This window comes from Lepisma saccharinum, chromosome 20 (genome assembly GCF_977018435.1).
Source record: "Lepisma saccharinum chromosome 20, izLepSacc3.1, whole genome shotgun sequence".
Taxonomy (NCBI): domain Eukaryota; kingdom Metazoa; phylum Arthropoda; class Insecta; order Zygentoma; family Lepismatidae; genus Lepisma; species Lepisma saccharinum.
In genome coordinates this window covers 1,348,541-1,363,474 of record NC_139248.1, presented here as the reverse complement: position 1 = coordinate 1,363,474, position 14,934 = coordinate 1,348,541, and the positions used below count along the sequence as shown (strand labels likewise).

The 14,934-nt window shown below is 39.6% G+C and overlaps 1 protein-coding gene across 6 annotated transcripts in view; it reads right to left on the bottom strand.

The window, feature by feature from the left end:
- The window catches only part of LOC146003619 (NADP-dependent malic enzyme-like), a 150,116-nt gene that overhangs the window by 63,886 nt on the left and 71,296 nt on the right, over positions 1-14,934 (bottom strand). For 5 of the 6 annotated variants that reach the window (XR_014443839.1, XM_083141939.1, XM_083141936.1 and 2 more), the window contains exon 2: positions 11,955-12,144. Coding sequence is in view for 5 of the 6 variants with exons in the window: in XM_083141939.1 (XP_082998065.1) it covers positions 11,955-12,144 (190 nt within the window). In the remaining variant the exon portion in view is untranslated. Of the gene's footprint in view, positions 1-11,954; positions 12,145-13,645; positions 13,687-14,934 lie in introns of those variants that run through there. The other variant, XM_083141938.1, reaches the window with a different exon arrangement.

The window sequence follows — 14,934 nt, the reverse complement described above, 5'->3', positions numbered from 1 at the left end:
CTTATACAGACAAGAGAGACTGTCTTGATTATAGGTAGCTTACATGCATTGTTTAATGTACAAAGTAATTAAGAAAAAAGTATATGTTATTAAGTCGAGATTGGATCGAGATTTTCCCTTCCATTGATTACATGATTTGATTTTCTTATTTCGCGTTTCGGCCACTTTTGGCTAATCGTGAAGATGACGATGAGTGATGATATGATGAAATTGACGAAGGGGCACTCACAAAGAACACTCATGTCCAGGATTCGAACCAGGAACCCATGGAGTCGTAGCGCGCTGTGCTAACCACTCCGTCACGGAGGTTGGCTGCTAGACGATTAGAAAGGTGGGAATTGCAAAAATATTACGAGAATGGCAACACATACAAAAAAACTAAAAATACATACAGAACGTTTCAATATCATTCCGAATAGTCTAGCTTCAAATACAACGAAGAGAAAAGTGAGAAATTTCGAAAGCTTCAGTCTTAATGGCTTGACGACAAATGAAACTAACAGCTGATTTTCACGGGGCAAGAGAAAGCAGGCAATGTCATCTAATAACTGGCTGGAAGGCACAAAGACACGTGGAAGTTTATGCAAGAGGAAATTGTTTTCGCCTTGACATTCTGCTCGCCGAATATGATCCGTCACGGGGGAAAGGAAACAATAAAAGTGCAACGTGTCTTCCCGTTCTATCAGCATCAGATGAACTGTTACCGAGCAGATTTCGATCTTTTAAAAATACTTCCCTTTCAACAGGATTGCGTCAAACGGGGTGAAGTTCCCATGCTTATGTAACCCTTAACGGGACGTGGTTAATTTTATTTCATTTTAACAAAAAAGAATATACCCCTCTCATCCATGGAAGAGACAGCAGCAAACAGAGAAGGGCTCAACCCTTTCAAAATAACTAAAATATTAGTACTAAAGACAAAATCATGTAAATTTAATTTGTCACCTACTTTTACATTCGCTCCCCTTTTATTTGCATTGTAATAGCTATTAAAACTTTAAAAACAGACGTGGTCCATTTTTTTACTGATGGATGGCAGTGGAAATCTTGGACAGCCATTTGTCCAGTGAAGGCTACACTTACGATACACGACAGAGCGGAACCTTTCATTTGGGCTTTAAATACCCTTCCCAGCTGCCAAAGACTTCCACAATTAGAAATTCCTTTTGCCGCTATTCAACTGTTCGATTAATCCATCGACGCACGTCATCACCCGACAGAAAGAAACACAGCAGGGACCGAGGTTTTTGCATTCAAGTCACGCAAGAGGCCACTTTAGCAAACATGAAACAATATTTAATTCAAGAGATTTTGTTTGGCGGAGTTCTTCCTACTTCGATACCTGGAATCGATTTCTCTGATTTGTCCCAATTAACGCTAATTATGCATCAAATAAATTATGGTCTAAAATCTAGAGCAGTTTCTGAGAAGACAACTAAAATCACAATAGTTATGAATGCAAGAAATATTACTGTGTAATTTGCGTAAAACTAATTACTAGTTTTATCGCTGTGTCAAATTGCAGTTTTGCCATTTCCCATCACTTTCTTTAGTTTTAGAAATTTCATCGCTACTACAAAAATGGATCATCCTCCCCCTCCTCTCTCTCTCTCACCTCTTTCCGAAAGAAAGGGTCGCCACTAGACGAAATCCGAAAGAGTGCGTTGCCAAAACACAAAGAGACAGATTCGCAAGTAAGCAGGGTTGCAAGAAGTTGGTCGCAAAGGTACAGAGTAGCAAAAAGCCAGGGTCAACAAAAGACAGTGTCGAAAAAGCCATTTGCAAGAAGCCAGGGTCGACAAAATACTGGTAACGAGTCTCTAGACTACCCTGTCTTTTGGCGACTTTGTCCTTTGGTGAACCTTCTTCTCGCAACCCTCTTTTGGCGACGCTTTCTTTAGACAAATGACGATGAGGATGAAGGAGAAGCGACAAAGAACACCCGTGCCTACACCGGGACTCGAAACCGGGAACTTGCAACGATTATAAATACCTTTAAAGAAAACACGAAGACGAAGAGAGTACTTCTGTGGGTTTACGTATTCGAAATATAAGAATGCAAGATGCAATTCACTCTTGACTATTTGATTTCCGTCACATATAGAGATATTATATTGCTGTTGATTTTTGTCACCATAGGAACGAAAATATCCAAATATTACATCATTTACACAGCACTTAAGCGAAAATAAATAAATAACACATAACATGTTCCACAAAAGTAATTATTATACAAATTTTCAACTTTTAATAGAAAGTGAAAGTTCAATAATTAGTAATTTTAATTAACACATAATCATATTGTGAAGCTCTACGGGACCGTCACAATCGAAAGTCAACCACTTAACACATTCGGCCGGCTCCAAAACACAATGAAGCATCAATGCCTCACACGGAATTACAATCTAGGAGCTGTGGGTTCGCAGCGAAGTACGCTAACCACTCTCCCACGGAGTTTGGCCCTCTAATATCTTATCTGTTTCTGTTCTACAGGGTGTCCACAAATTTTATTTTCAACTTTTCACCTTTATGACGGACACCCTGTAAGTTCATTGTATTTGTTTCGTAATACAGTACGAATATCAAAGTTTTAATTGGCACCGTTGTCGGTTGTTTCAGGTGCCCGATTGACGTAGCAGGCTGTGTTTTATGAAAATGTGCCCCCGCAAGAGAAAACTCAGCGTGTCACTTGGTTCATCGGAACAAAATATAATATACAAACTCAAGGACATTTCCGGAATAAGTATGGGAAAACCACGCCATCTGGTCCTACTATCCGCCAACGGCACCATGAACTTACACAGTACAGGGAGTACATGAACATATAAACACCATGCCCTTCAAATGCTGAAAACCTGTTTATAATGGACGTGCTATCAGTGTTGCGGAAAGTCACCTACATGAAGCATAATAGTAAAACATTAGCGCATTGGGAAACTAGAGTTAGCATTGAGCAACGACATTCATACCCTTTGCCCCCAGAACTCCAAGGTTGAATTAACGACAGTCATTTCAAATGCGATTATCACACAATGTGGACTTGAAATGACGAAAGAGAGAGTATGCGAAAGAGGCAAGGGTTATGCGATCGGATATCTGCATATGCAGTAGTGGTCGCTTGCAAGGTGATACGATAGCACAGGTGCCAGCAACCGCAGATTCGAAGCCTGCATGTCGAATGAACTTTTCAACGTTCACGTCATTCTGTAGACTACTACTGCTTATCAAAGGATAAATGTTAGCACAGCTCGCTACGACCTGGACATGGGTGTTCTTTTAATTGCTTCATATCATTACTCACGTTATCTTCGAGTAGCAAGCAACAAGTGGCAGAAAAGCCAAGTAAAATGGCCTAATTCAATCAATCAAGGAGAATGAAAAGCTTACACGTACAAGGTGGTTGTGAGGCGGTGTTGAATTCAGAGACGTTCTTGGGTACGAGGGTGCGATTTTACTTTACAGATTCTCTCTAAGAGCAGGGGTTTATCCAACATTTTCCATCTGGGGGTGACGTAATTAGCCCTAGAAAAAGCTAAGGCTTCGTCAAATTGACGACGCGTAAATTAAAAAAGGAATCCCCCCACCCTTTCTTACCACATGATGCGCTTGGAACTCTCAGTACCTTCAATTGGCCTTGAACTGTGGAGGGAGTGGTACTGTCTGGGTCGAATTGCTGTCCAGTTGACAAATTATTTCATATTATTTTATCTGCGTAGTCAGTTAAGCTGGCACAGCATCCATCTATCAACTTCCGAATAGCCTGTGATAACCATGAAAGGAAAGGAGGATGACAAAAATGTTTTGTAGCCATTGTTCCAAAGCAATATGTGGGGAATACCAAACACATTTTTGTTTTAAATGTAGATATGGACGTTAAATTATGTCAAAACTTCTCTGTTCGTTTCTAATACTACATGAAACAAATTTATGTTATTAGCCAATTTTAATTGCCAATATAGCAAAAGAGTAAGATTGTCAAAATGACTACGCCTGCTTTAGAATTCCTGATTTTCCACGTTAGCTCTCTAGGGTTACGGAATGTGAAGGTAAACTTCGAGCCAAATGACCATAAATTGAGAATTTATGAAGAAAATAATAGTGTGTTGTGGAAATCTGAGGGGATCTGTATCAGGTACGTATCTAGAAATATGTTTCGGGGAGTGGGAGTCCGAACCAAGTGTCTCAGGAATAATAATAATAATAATTATGATAATAATAATGTTTAAATTAAATTAATACTAATTACAATACATAAATTAATATTATATTATTATTACACGATTAGGTAAAAAGACTGTAGCTATAAAAATAGAGATATAACAGCGCATATTCATTACGTAGCTTACCTTTAGTTAAGATCGGAATAATTTAAATAAAAACAAGTGCCCTGGCAATGAAATTAATGGCAAATAGATGAATAATTGAATATTTATCGAATAACAAAAATGATGTTACATGTAGTTTGAGAAAACTAAGTTTCTGATTAAAAAAAGTTCAGAGGAAATTAATAACCATCGATTATGCAACAAATGTTAATATTTTCATTACTTAATATTTTAGTACTTGGTAAGTCTTTCGGGGGTCCGGGCTCCTGGACTCCTCTTAAATACGTCCTTCGTGTCCCTCAAAGCCGTATGATCCCAATATATTCCTTGTTTTCCAATAAGTTAAGGAGGGAATTATACAACAAATGCTAAACGAGTATATTTTCATTATTCAATTTTCGTACTTAATAGATATTTCGGGTATGTGTGTGTGTGTTGGGAGGGGGGGTCCAGACCCCCTAAATAAGTCCTTTCTCTCCTTCAAAGCCGTATGATCCCAATATAATCTTTGTCTTCCAATAAGTTCAGAGGAAATTATACAACAACGGCTAAACAAATATATTTATTATTTAAATTTAATACTTGATAAATCTTTCGGGACAGGGGGGTGTCCGGACCCAATAGACCCACCCCCCACAAATACGTCCTTGATGTGTAACATTGCCATTGTTCCACAGTGCTGTTTCGTTTTTTAAGACACATTTCTGCCACTTTTGGCTAATCGCGCCAATGAGGATAAAATAGTGCTTACACGAAATTGATCGTCAGACATTTACAATGAGCAGCCAGGCCAGGACTCTATCCTGCAGCATACACAGGGTGCCTACCAAAATAACAAATCCAAAAATCTTGACTTTTTCTTGACCTTTTTTAGTTTTTCTTAACCCTTATTTATACGACCCACACTTAGCCAAAGTTGGAAATTACCAATTAAGAAAATAAATATTTATTGAATGAAAAACCCCTAACAAAGGTCAGTTAAGATGGAAACCGAAGCTGTATTTAACAAGCGAATTACACTTGCTTTAGATCTATCTATTAATGCATCTTGGCAGACTAGCGAGGCTCTGGCGTCTGGACTTACAGCCAGAATAATCTTATTTGGGGCTCGTGCGGTCGTCCCTATAGCCTATATTTGTGATCGCCCCTTCAACCATGTTATCTTACCACCACTCATCCCCATCTTCGCGATGAGGGGCAGAAAAGTGAGGTAAAATAAACTAATCAGTCATTGTGATAGCAAAAATTCTTGACCACAAGTATGATTCCTTGACTTTTTGACCTACTTGTTGATTTCTTTACTTTTTCTTGACTGGTACACACACACCCTGATACAGTGACGGGATAGTGAGTCTGCTATAATGTTTTGCTTTGGATTCCCAAAGTTGCATATGCTTGTCGTAAACAATACATTTTCAGATGTGTCATCAAGGCTTGAATATCACACTACTTCGTATGAGACGCATTCCTAGGAAGTGAATGCACAGCGACGACGTATTGGCTTACAAGCAAAAGCAACCGGACACCATGGCTTGTCGCGTTCATGAGAATTCGAAGAAAAGAACGAGAAGATATTCGATTGTCTCTCGTGAGCATTGTGTGTCGTATGCGAAGGCATGTCTCCAGAAGGAGAAACTGACATTATCAACCATGAAGATATATGTGTGCGTTGGGACGTCACTTATATTAAAGCTAGTGATTTTTATTTCGTGTCACCGAACCAAGTTAGAGAAGAAAAACATACGCGTATTAACAATATACTGTACATCCTAGTAGAACATATCTTTAACGAACACAAGATTCAGCTCACAGATTAGTACCTCGCACAGCAACACATTATAGCACTTTAAAGGATTGCAAAAAAATAATAAACAAAAATAAACAACACGTCACAATGGCTTCACACGTAGCTGACGAAACAAAATACCCCTTACACCCAAGGAGATATTGGGACGTATTTATAGTGGGTCCAGGGGGGTCCGGATAACCCAGAAAGTCTTATCAAGTAAAAAAAAAAAAAAATAATAAGCAAAATTAAATAATCAAATTATACTTGTTTAGCATTTGTTGTGTAATGTACAAAATATTTCTCGTGAATTTTACTTTCATGAACTGAACATAATATCCTTTTTTGTTATTCAATACACATTCCATTTTTTACTTTTCGACAATTTCCTTGCCAGGAAAGTTGCTTTTATGTAAATTTTAGCAATCTTAAGTACACGAAGCTAGAAAAGATCACGTGCTGTTATATCTCTATTCTTCTACCTATTTTAATAATTATTATAAACAGATATTAAGTTAATATTTGCTATTAAAATGAACTTATCGCCGTATAGTTAGTCAACACACACAACGCCTTGTAGGGAAGAGAGTATTACAGAATATAGGTGGCCCTTTCCTATTGCCGGTGATTGTACGTAGGAGAAATTATTACACGTCATTGTACGGGAAAAAGGCGTCCAAGATCAGAATGTTCATATAAGAGCCTGCAGGTCAAAAGGCACACCCCGAGCATCGAATCGATAACCGCCCGCCACGGGTCAGGAATTCCGATCGAAGCGCCGATCTGCGTGTCTGCTCCAGAGGAGATGCTGGGACGGGCTGGTGTGGAGTCCCCCTGCGATTGACTGCGTGTGCATCTCTATATTACAATAAATAATAGATCACTCTTTAAACTAGTTACGCAAACTTGCGAGCTTGATTCACGGACATTCTGCGGCGCAGACATACGGCCGCGAGCGACTCGCTTGCCGATAGCGCAAAGAGCAGCGCGGCGGTCTACACTTGGATGGATCGCCCCGTACAATCTAGTTACTTTCAATTTAATATATTTTACTAGATTTAGGCAGTCTTTCAGCCTTGTTCTTTAACCATAAGGTTATCGTGAATGATGAACTAATGAAATATAGTAAAATACAAACACAGTCTGTCTATTACTCGTAATTATAATTTTGATGTGCATAAATAAAACAAATATCATAGGGAGAATGGTCATGTGGCACGAATATCATATGACAGGCAAGAATGGCCAGGAAGAACTTTAGCAGGAATATTTTTGGTTTAGGGGCGTGCAAAGTTCAATTTGATTAATTGGTTCATTTGGTTTATTTTACTTCGCTCTTCTCCCGGTTTTGTTAATCGCAAAGACGAGGGTAAGTGAAGATATGATGAAACTGATGGAGGAAGCCTCACAAACAACAAACATGCCCAGGACGGGATTCGAACCCGGGGTCACTGGCGTGGTAGTGATCCTTGCTACCCACTCCGCCGCGGAGGTCAGCACAAAGACACACAAACACACATAATTCTTAGCATGTTTCTTAAAACATATAATTCCGAACGCATGAAGCTCTGCTCCTCAGTTCATCGTAATGCACTCACTTTTCGAGGCAATGTAGACAATATAAAGTTTTTCATTGAGCTGCGAAAAAGCATCTAGTGCCTGTAAAATTATTTGACGAGGGTACATAGAGCTACAATTTGGGTCAAAGGATTTAGGAGGTTCTGTAACCCATTCCTGCTCCACTGAACTTGAGGACAGTAATCAATTTCCTTCCTCATTGCGAGAACCACATCCGGCCTCGTGTCTTCACAGGAGCTCTAAAACGGAAACAGATATCACAGGCAAATGTCGAATTCTAACACGAGAAATAAAGCAAAATTGGCACGGGATTTCCATGTCGAATGGAAATTCAAACGAACTGTCTACAAATCAGAACTCCAATCCCCAATCTATAAGAAAATCCTACACAGTCAGTCACCTTCAATACAAAAGTAGTTTTGATACCAAAAACACTTCTCCCTCGTGTTTATTTAAAGGGTTAACACTTTCTATGTCTATTAAACCGTAATTGTATTAAAAATTGCACTTCCGTAGGCATTTCGGGTTGTCACGTTCGTCTCGGGTTCGATCCGTGTATTTTCAATATTTGGCAATATTGTAAATATAATTTTGTAGCATTTTAAACAGGGTTGTTCTAGGTCCAGAAATTTTAAATAAATTCGATTCCGGTCCAGAAGAGAAAATCAGGAAGCGTAAATGGGTTCTGGACCATAAATAATCTTTTTATCTGTAAAGTATTTCAATTCAGTCCAGGAACCTTTCTCCGGATCAGTTTAAATACGGTCCAGGGACCTTTTTAAGACTGAATTAAAATTCGGTCCAGGAACCTTTTTTACTCACTAAATTTAAATACGGTCCAAGAACCTTTTTCCGGACCAATTTAAATGTGGTCCAGGAACCTTTTCCAATGAAACAATACGCAACTTGGACCGAATTTAAATTGGTCGAGAAAAAAAGTTCCGGTTCTTTTGCGGGACCCAATAGAACCCATTAGAATCTATGGGTTCCTGGACCTTTTGACAGCCCGGATTTTAAGAAATGTTTTACTACGAAAGTGAGAGCAGCAGCAGCGATGGGACTCGATACAGCGCGCTACGACGCCAGGGGTCCAGAGTTCGAATCCCGGCCTGGGCGTAGGTGTTCGTTGTGAGTGTCCATTCATCAATTACTTCGTATCGTCACTCATTCTGATCGTCACGATTAGCCACAAAGAAAGCATAACCATCCAAATCGCATTGTCGTGATTACACAAAAAGGGTTAAAAACCGACGTAAACTAAAGGGATGACGGAATAACGGCGAAACGAACTAAGCGAGAAAGGCAGAACCGCGAAGAATAAATGTGAAAGGAATTACAGCAAAACGGATTAATTAGAAAACCAAACCTGAACACCGGAATAAGCGCGAAATGAAGAACCGCGAAACCGATTTGATTATTCCAAATATGTGATTACTTAGTAGTACTTTTTACACATAAAATGTTTCTGAATTCGAAATATGTGTTTATTTTTTAACTTAAGGCAAGCAACCTAACCACACTAACTGATTTAGAAATTGTTAGAAAGCCCCACATTCTGACTTGAACGCCGCGGAAAATCTTAAAACACTAAGGGCGCCGTGAAACGAAAAAAAAAATGGGAAGCCATGGATTAGGCGCTAAAGGAATTTAGAGCGAAACGGATTAATTGCGAACGGAACAAGAACGAAGGAATAACAGCGAAGGAATAAGCGCGAAAGGTACAATTGCGAAAATTTCAATTTATCCCTTTCGCGATTGTTCTGGCGAGCCAAACTAAAGAAATGACTGGTAGCATTGTGATGTGAAGATATGACACTTGGAAACAACCCATTTCAACATCTCACCAGATCCCGTCTTTTCCCTCCCAACAACAGATGCTCAGAACTGCACCATAATCCATGCGCTTCCCGACAGGCAAGGTGATCAACCTGTTGCTAGGTAGGTTTGGTTCTCGCGGCCACGCTGTATTGCAACGAATAAAGCTCTTGCATAGGTGTTAATGCAAAGCTGCGATATAAACACTGCTTATCTGCAGCTTATCTGCTATTGTGTGCGTTGGTAGCAAGGCAGGGGATCACGCCGATATTGTCTTCAGATTGTGAATCGATATTGGAACGAGATACGAAACCAAATTATTTTGCATTTTCCTTATTTAGAGTTGCTTTTCTGCGGTTCTTCGCTAATCGCGACGATGAGGATGGGTGATGATTGGATGAAATGAATGAATGAGCACTGGCAAAGAATGCCCATGCTTTGGCCGGGACTCGAAGCCGGGAAAATCGATGATAAAAAAAGGGCATTTGGGACACACCGAAGCAAATATATGTGAACCTAGATCATATTTTTTAAATAAGAGTAACCAATATATAGTTTCTATTCAGTTGATATATTACTTTATTATTAAAAATTCTGACATCAAACAGATTATCCATCTCAGACAACATTCGGGAACTCAAGAACGAAAGCACTCTCAAATATGGGGTACACGAGATTCCCAAATGATTGTCTTTTTTTTTTTTACAGATTTCATCGTACGTTCACGTTGGTTAATTTATTTAATTGATTTGCTTTATTTTACTTCGCTTTTCTGCCACTTTGGCTAATCGCGACGATGAGGATGATTGATGATATGATGAAGGGACACTCTTAAAGAACAGCCACGCCCAGCCCGGGATTCGAACCCGGAACCCCATTGCAACGTAGCGCGCTGTGTTAACCACTCCGCCACGGTGGCCGGCAATATATCTACGAAAATAATAACGAACATACTCAAATGATAGAAGATAAATTAAGAATGCCAGATTCGTCAATATTGACGGTGTTGTGGTTAGCAGAAATTTATTTTAAGCCTACTTTATGGTTACGTAGGCTAATCGGGGCTGGCTACACTTTTAAGTTGGATCCTAGCTACCGTGCAATGTGCCTCCACCAGGTATCGAACGCCGTACCCCTTGACTGCAAAGCAAGAGCGTTACAGCTACGCCATCAGGCAGGCCGTGGTTGGCGTAGAACAGTACTCAAGTGAGGGGCAGGAGTTAGAAAACGATTTAAGTGATGAAAAACGGGAAAATAGAGTAAAAAGGAACCAAAATTACAAATACAAACCCCAAATCTACTTCATGAATGATTCCAAATGCACTTTTATGCACAGATTGCTTAATACCGACGAAGCACACTTAAAAGTGGAACGGGAAGCAGCAGAATTTGTTCTCGCAGGAACCTCTTCACTACAAGGTAATAACGTTATCACTACCGGGGAAAGCCTGCGCGAATTCATTGTTAGCATCTAAATAGCAGCGCCAAGGGCCACCACTAAAATAGTGTGATCTATCCGCATCGTCAGAATATTCTCATCTCCGCGATGAACTCGAAAGGAGCCGACTAGGTGGTTAGTGCTCGACTCACAATATCGACACCGAATTTCCCGGGTTCGAGTGATGGATGTCCTTTTTTCAGCGTCTGTTTCGATTTCAACCGGCATCATTCATCTTCACCATTGCGTTTAGCCTAAAGAAACAGAAACGTTTAAGTCCACTTTATGCTCGGAGAGGCTAATCGGGACTTAGCTTACAGTTTAAAAGGTAAGGTAAGAGGTAAAGTTCCCCGTCCATATAGCACCGTGCCATGAAGTCACATTCTTGATCTAGGTCATTTTGGAAGCGATGTAATCAGCACTACGCTCCGGTCGCCTTTATCCCCCAGGTACCCATTGATTTGAGGCTTGGTGAGACCCAGAGCCGCTTTATGCGGAGACTACGATCCCGGAATCCGAACTCTAGCGACTAGACCACTGCGGCTCTACAGTTTACAGTGGGATGCGAATCATTGCGAAATGAGACACTACTGGGTGTCGAACACGAAACCCCTTCATTACAAGCCGACAGCGTTACCGCTATGTAAGCGAAGTCCAGAAGAGGCAGAAAAGATGCGAGAAAAATGCACCTATTTCCTGCATAAATGGACTTTCCTTGGCATTTTATGGGAAGAAAATCTATCGTATCGTCAAGACATGTAACTTTGTTGTCGCTGAAGAGGAAATGACACAGCAGGTAAAAAATTGTCACGTTAAGAAAATGCAAATTCCAGAAGGGAAAAAAAAAGGCACGAAAGTTGATCAAAATGACAGGAAAAACATTGCAAAAATGCTGCGATTTTTACTGATAAATGACGCGAAGAGGTTCGAAATCGGATCAAAATGAGTGCAACAAAAATAACATTTAAGGAGCAAGACGTTAAAGAAAGCCAGAATACAGAACATAGCTTACCTTATACAATCTTGGGTCCCGTATGAAGTCGATGCCACGAACCATCGGCGGGCACACGTTCTCCCCCGTGATTTCATGATAGTTGCGCTGTCCTAGCTTGTCCCTCTTGTGTTCCGTCATCCCGACCAACTTCTGCAGACTTCCTAGAACTCTGCAGCCACTGGAAGCACTGCCACCATGACAAGCGACTCTGCAACAGAAGAAGGAGAATCAGTCACGACTGCGCATGCGCAGAGACGTTATCGGGCCGCAGTGTTGCCATAGCGCGTCCCGGGCGGCAATATATTTCAATAATAAATTGGATTAAGTAGTAAACAGGTCCGAAAGTGACGGGACCTGACGTAACCGAGACAGCCTTGCTAAAAATGGATTTTTGCTGACGAGACGTCTTGTTGATGGGGCGATTGCTGTAAATATTCCTCGCACGATTTAATCTGAGGGTGGCAATTTTTAAAGTCAGAATAAAATGGCTTACGAAATGCAAATTTTAGATTGCAACACGGTAATAATTGTTCGTTCTAACATACAAACACTTAATATTTTGGATGTAGAAATATATTTTTATATTTAATTGCACACCTAATTTAGTTTACGTCAACGATATCAGGGCACTTATTGTCACTTGGGCAATATGTGCTTTATAGTGGTTCGGATCACATTTTAAATTGTATATCCAGTCCCGATTAGCCTTTCTGTGCATCAAGTGGACTTAAAATAAAAACTCTAAGTCACCTGAGAAAGTCCACAGTCAATAGGGGTTTATAGTCAATATCATATTCTACCCTATTTTGTAACGTTTGGTTTGGCATTTTATTTTTTTAGCGGTGCTGGCATGAATGTGGTGACGTGTCCCATACTTGAATGTTCTTGAAAGCTCTTTGCACTGTTGGCATATTTTTTAAAGTGATAATTTGGTGATATTAATAGTTTATCAACATGCTCATATTACATTAGTGATGGTCATATTAACAAACGAAAATAATGGCAAAGAAAACATTGAAAGCAGATAATTCAAGTAGGCTAACAAATATGAAAGAATTTGAAGAAATATTAATTTTGCCTCCAATATTATACTGCTATGAAACATGGATTCTGAAAATAAAAGAGGAACATAAATTCAGAATTTTCTTTTAAAAAAAACTTGAAATATATCTGCACATAAAAGAGACGAAATAGAAGGTGCGTTGAGAGGATTACACAGTCACATTCGTCCCCTGCTATCATTACAATAATTAAATCAAGAAGAAGACCACGCCAGGCCTCATGGGAGAGGAAAGAAAAATACAGGATCCTTGTGGCTCATCAAGTGGTAAGAAACCTGAAGGAATGCCGAAGACAAGGGTGGGCAAGAATCAATTGATCTAACCCAGGATTAGATAGGGACAACTGGAAAGCTTTCAGGTTATTTTGGTAGTATTACTTCACCATATATATTTCTTATCGAGGGAAACATCTGTAATTTCCAGACATAAGCTAACACCAATTGAAAAATTGCATATATGTAAAAAGCATCCCCCATAGCAATGTGTAAAGCGACACTTTCACCATATCCGCTGTTCAAAAACTCCTGAAAGTAGTTTTTAATCCTCCTGGTTTACACATAATTTTCATTTCGGTAAAGAATGTGAGCATCTAATAAAAATACGACACAACTTTGCCTTTGTTCTTTCATCAAATTAAATGCTACTCACATATTGCACCCTGGATTTGAACACATTTGTGTAGCTCCTGTTTTTCTAACAACAAACATGTAAAAATCTATAAACGCTCCGTATAAATTAGTACATACCCATCAGCTAATGAGTTTTACGATAATAATATATTTCACTCTATTCCATAATAATGGATTCAATGACGGTAATCGTGCTAATGGTATACCATCCTTCTTAAAATTCAAGCAAACGTAGAAAGTACATTACACTAAAATTGACTGATATAAAGTATGACAGTTACACCTCTAACAAATCTAACTTATTTTTAATTTCACGTTACGTCATACTTTCTAACAAGGTGAATACTCACCTAGAGTCTTATACTCTAAGGTAATAAATGAAAGAACGCTACAGAGACGGGCTAGCCTTCTGTCTGTCCTCTTCTGTAGCAACAAAAATTCGTCGTACTATTCCTGAAATCACTTTTGCCTAAGGGGATCCTTACCACCGAGTTCACCGTTGACAGGTAGGTTATATTCTTGTTTCATTACTGCAAAGCTTTCAGGCCCGGGAAGAAAGTTTATTTTCCTATGGTGAAAAACCACGCTTACAACTACGGTACAGGAGTTTGGGAACATTTCTTTCTAAACCAGATGATCAGAGTTCAGTTTTTTAAAATTATGTTTTACTGGTATGATAATTAATCAGGTAGTTTTATACAAATATGCATGTGCGGGAGGGTGTGGCCGTACCAAATTTCCTCTATCAGTGTAAATCAATTTACGTATTTTTAAGGTCTTATAACTAAGGAAACGACAAATGAAATGCTTTGTATGGAGTGTAGCTTTATATGGTACGGAAACATGGACAGTAAGAACAAGTGAGAAAAAGTGACTGGAAGTTCTGGAAATGTGGTTATGGAGACGAATGGAACGGGTGAGTTGAAACAGAAAAACTGAGAAATGAAACAGATCGAACAGCATGGAGGTTGCAAGGAAAGACCTGCCCCTGGGCAGAAAATAATGAATGAATGAATTCTCTGTATATACGTTTTTATCGTATCGTAGAAAAAGAAGCAGTTTTGGCTGTATGAAAAAAAGTTTCGCGAGTATGGAGCGGGGGGAGGGGGGGGGTCGGCTGTTGGAGGTGTGACTTGGAAGGGAGAGGCTGTTTTGCTCCAGTGGGCTTGCATTGGAGGACAGATCTTCTGAAATGAATGGCGCAAGGAAATTGGATGGCTGGACTAGCTAGAGCCTTGGTGTCCGAACAACAGGTAAAGGGATTTGTTCTGAATGCTCTTTTGAAGTGAGCTTTTGCGCTGGGCAGCC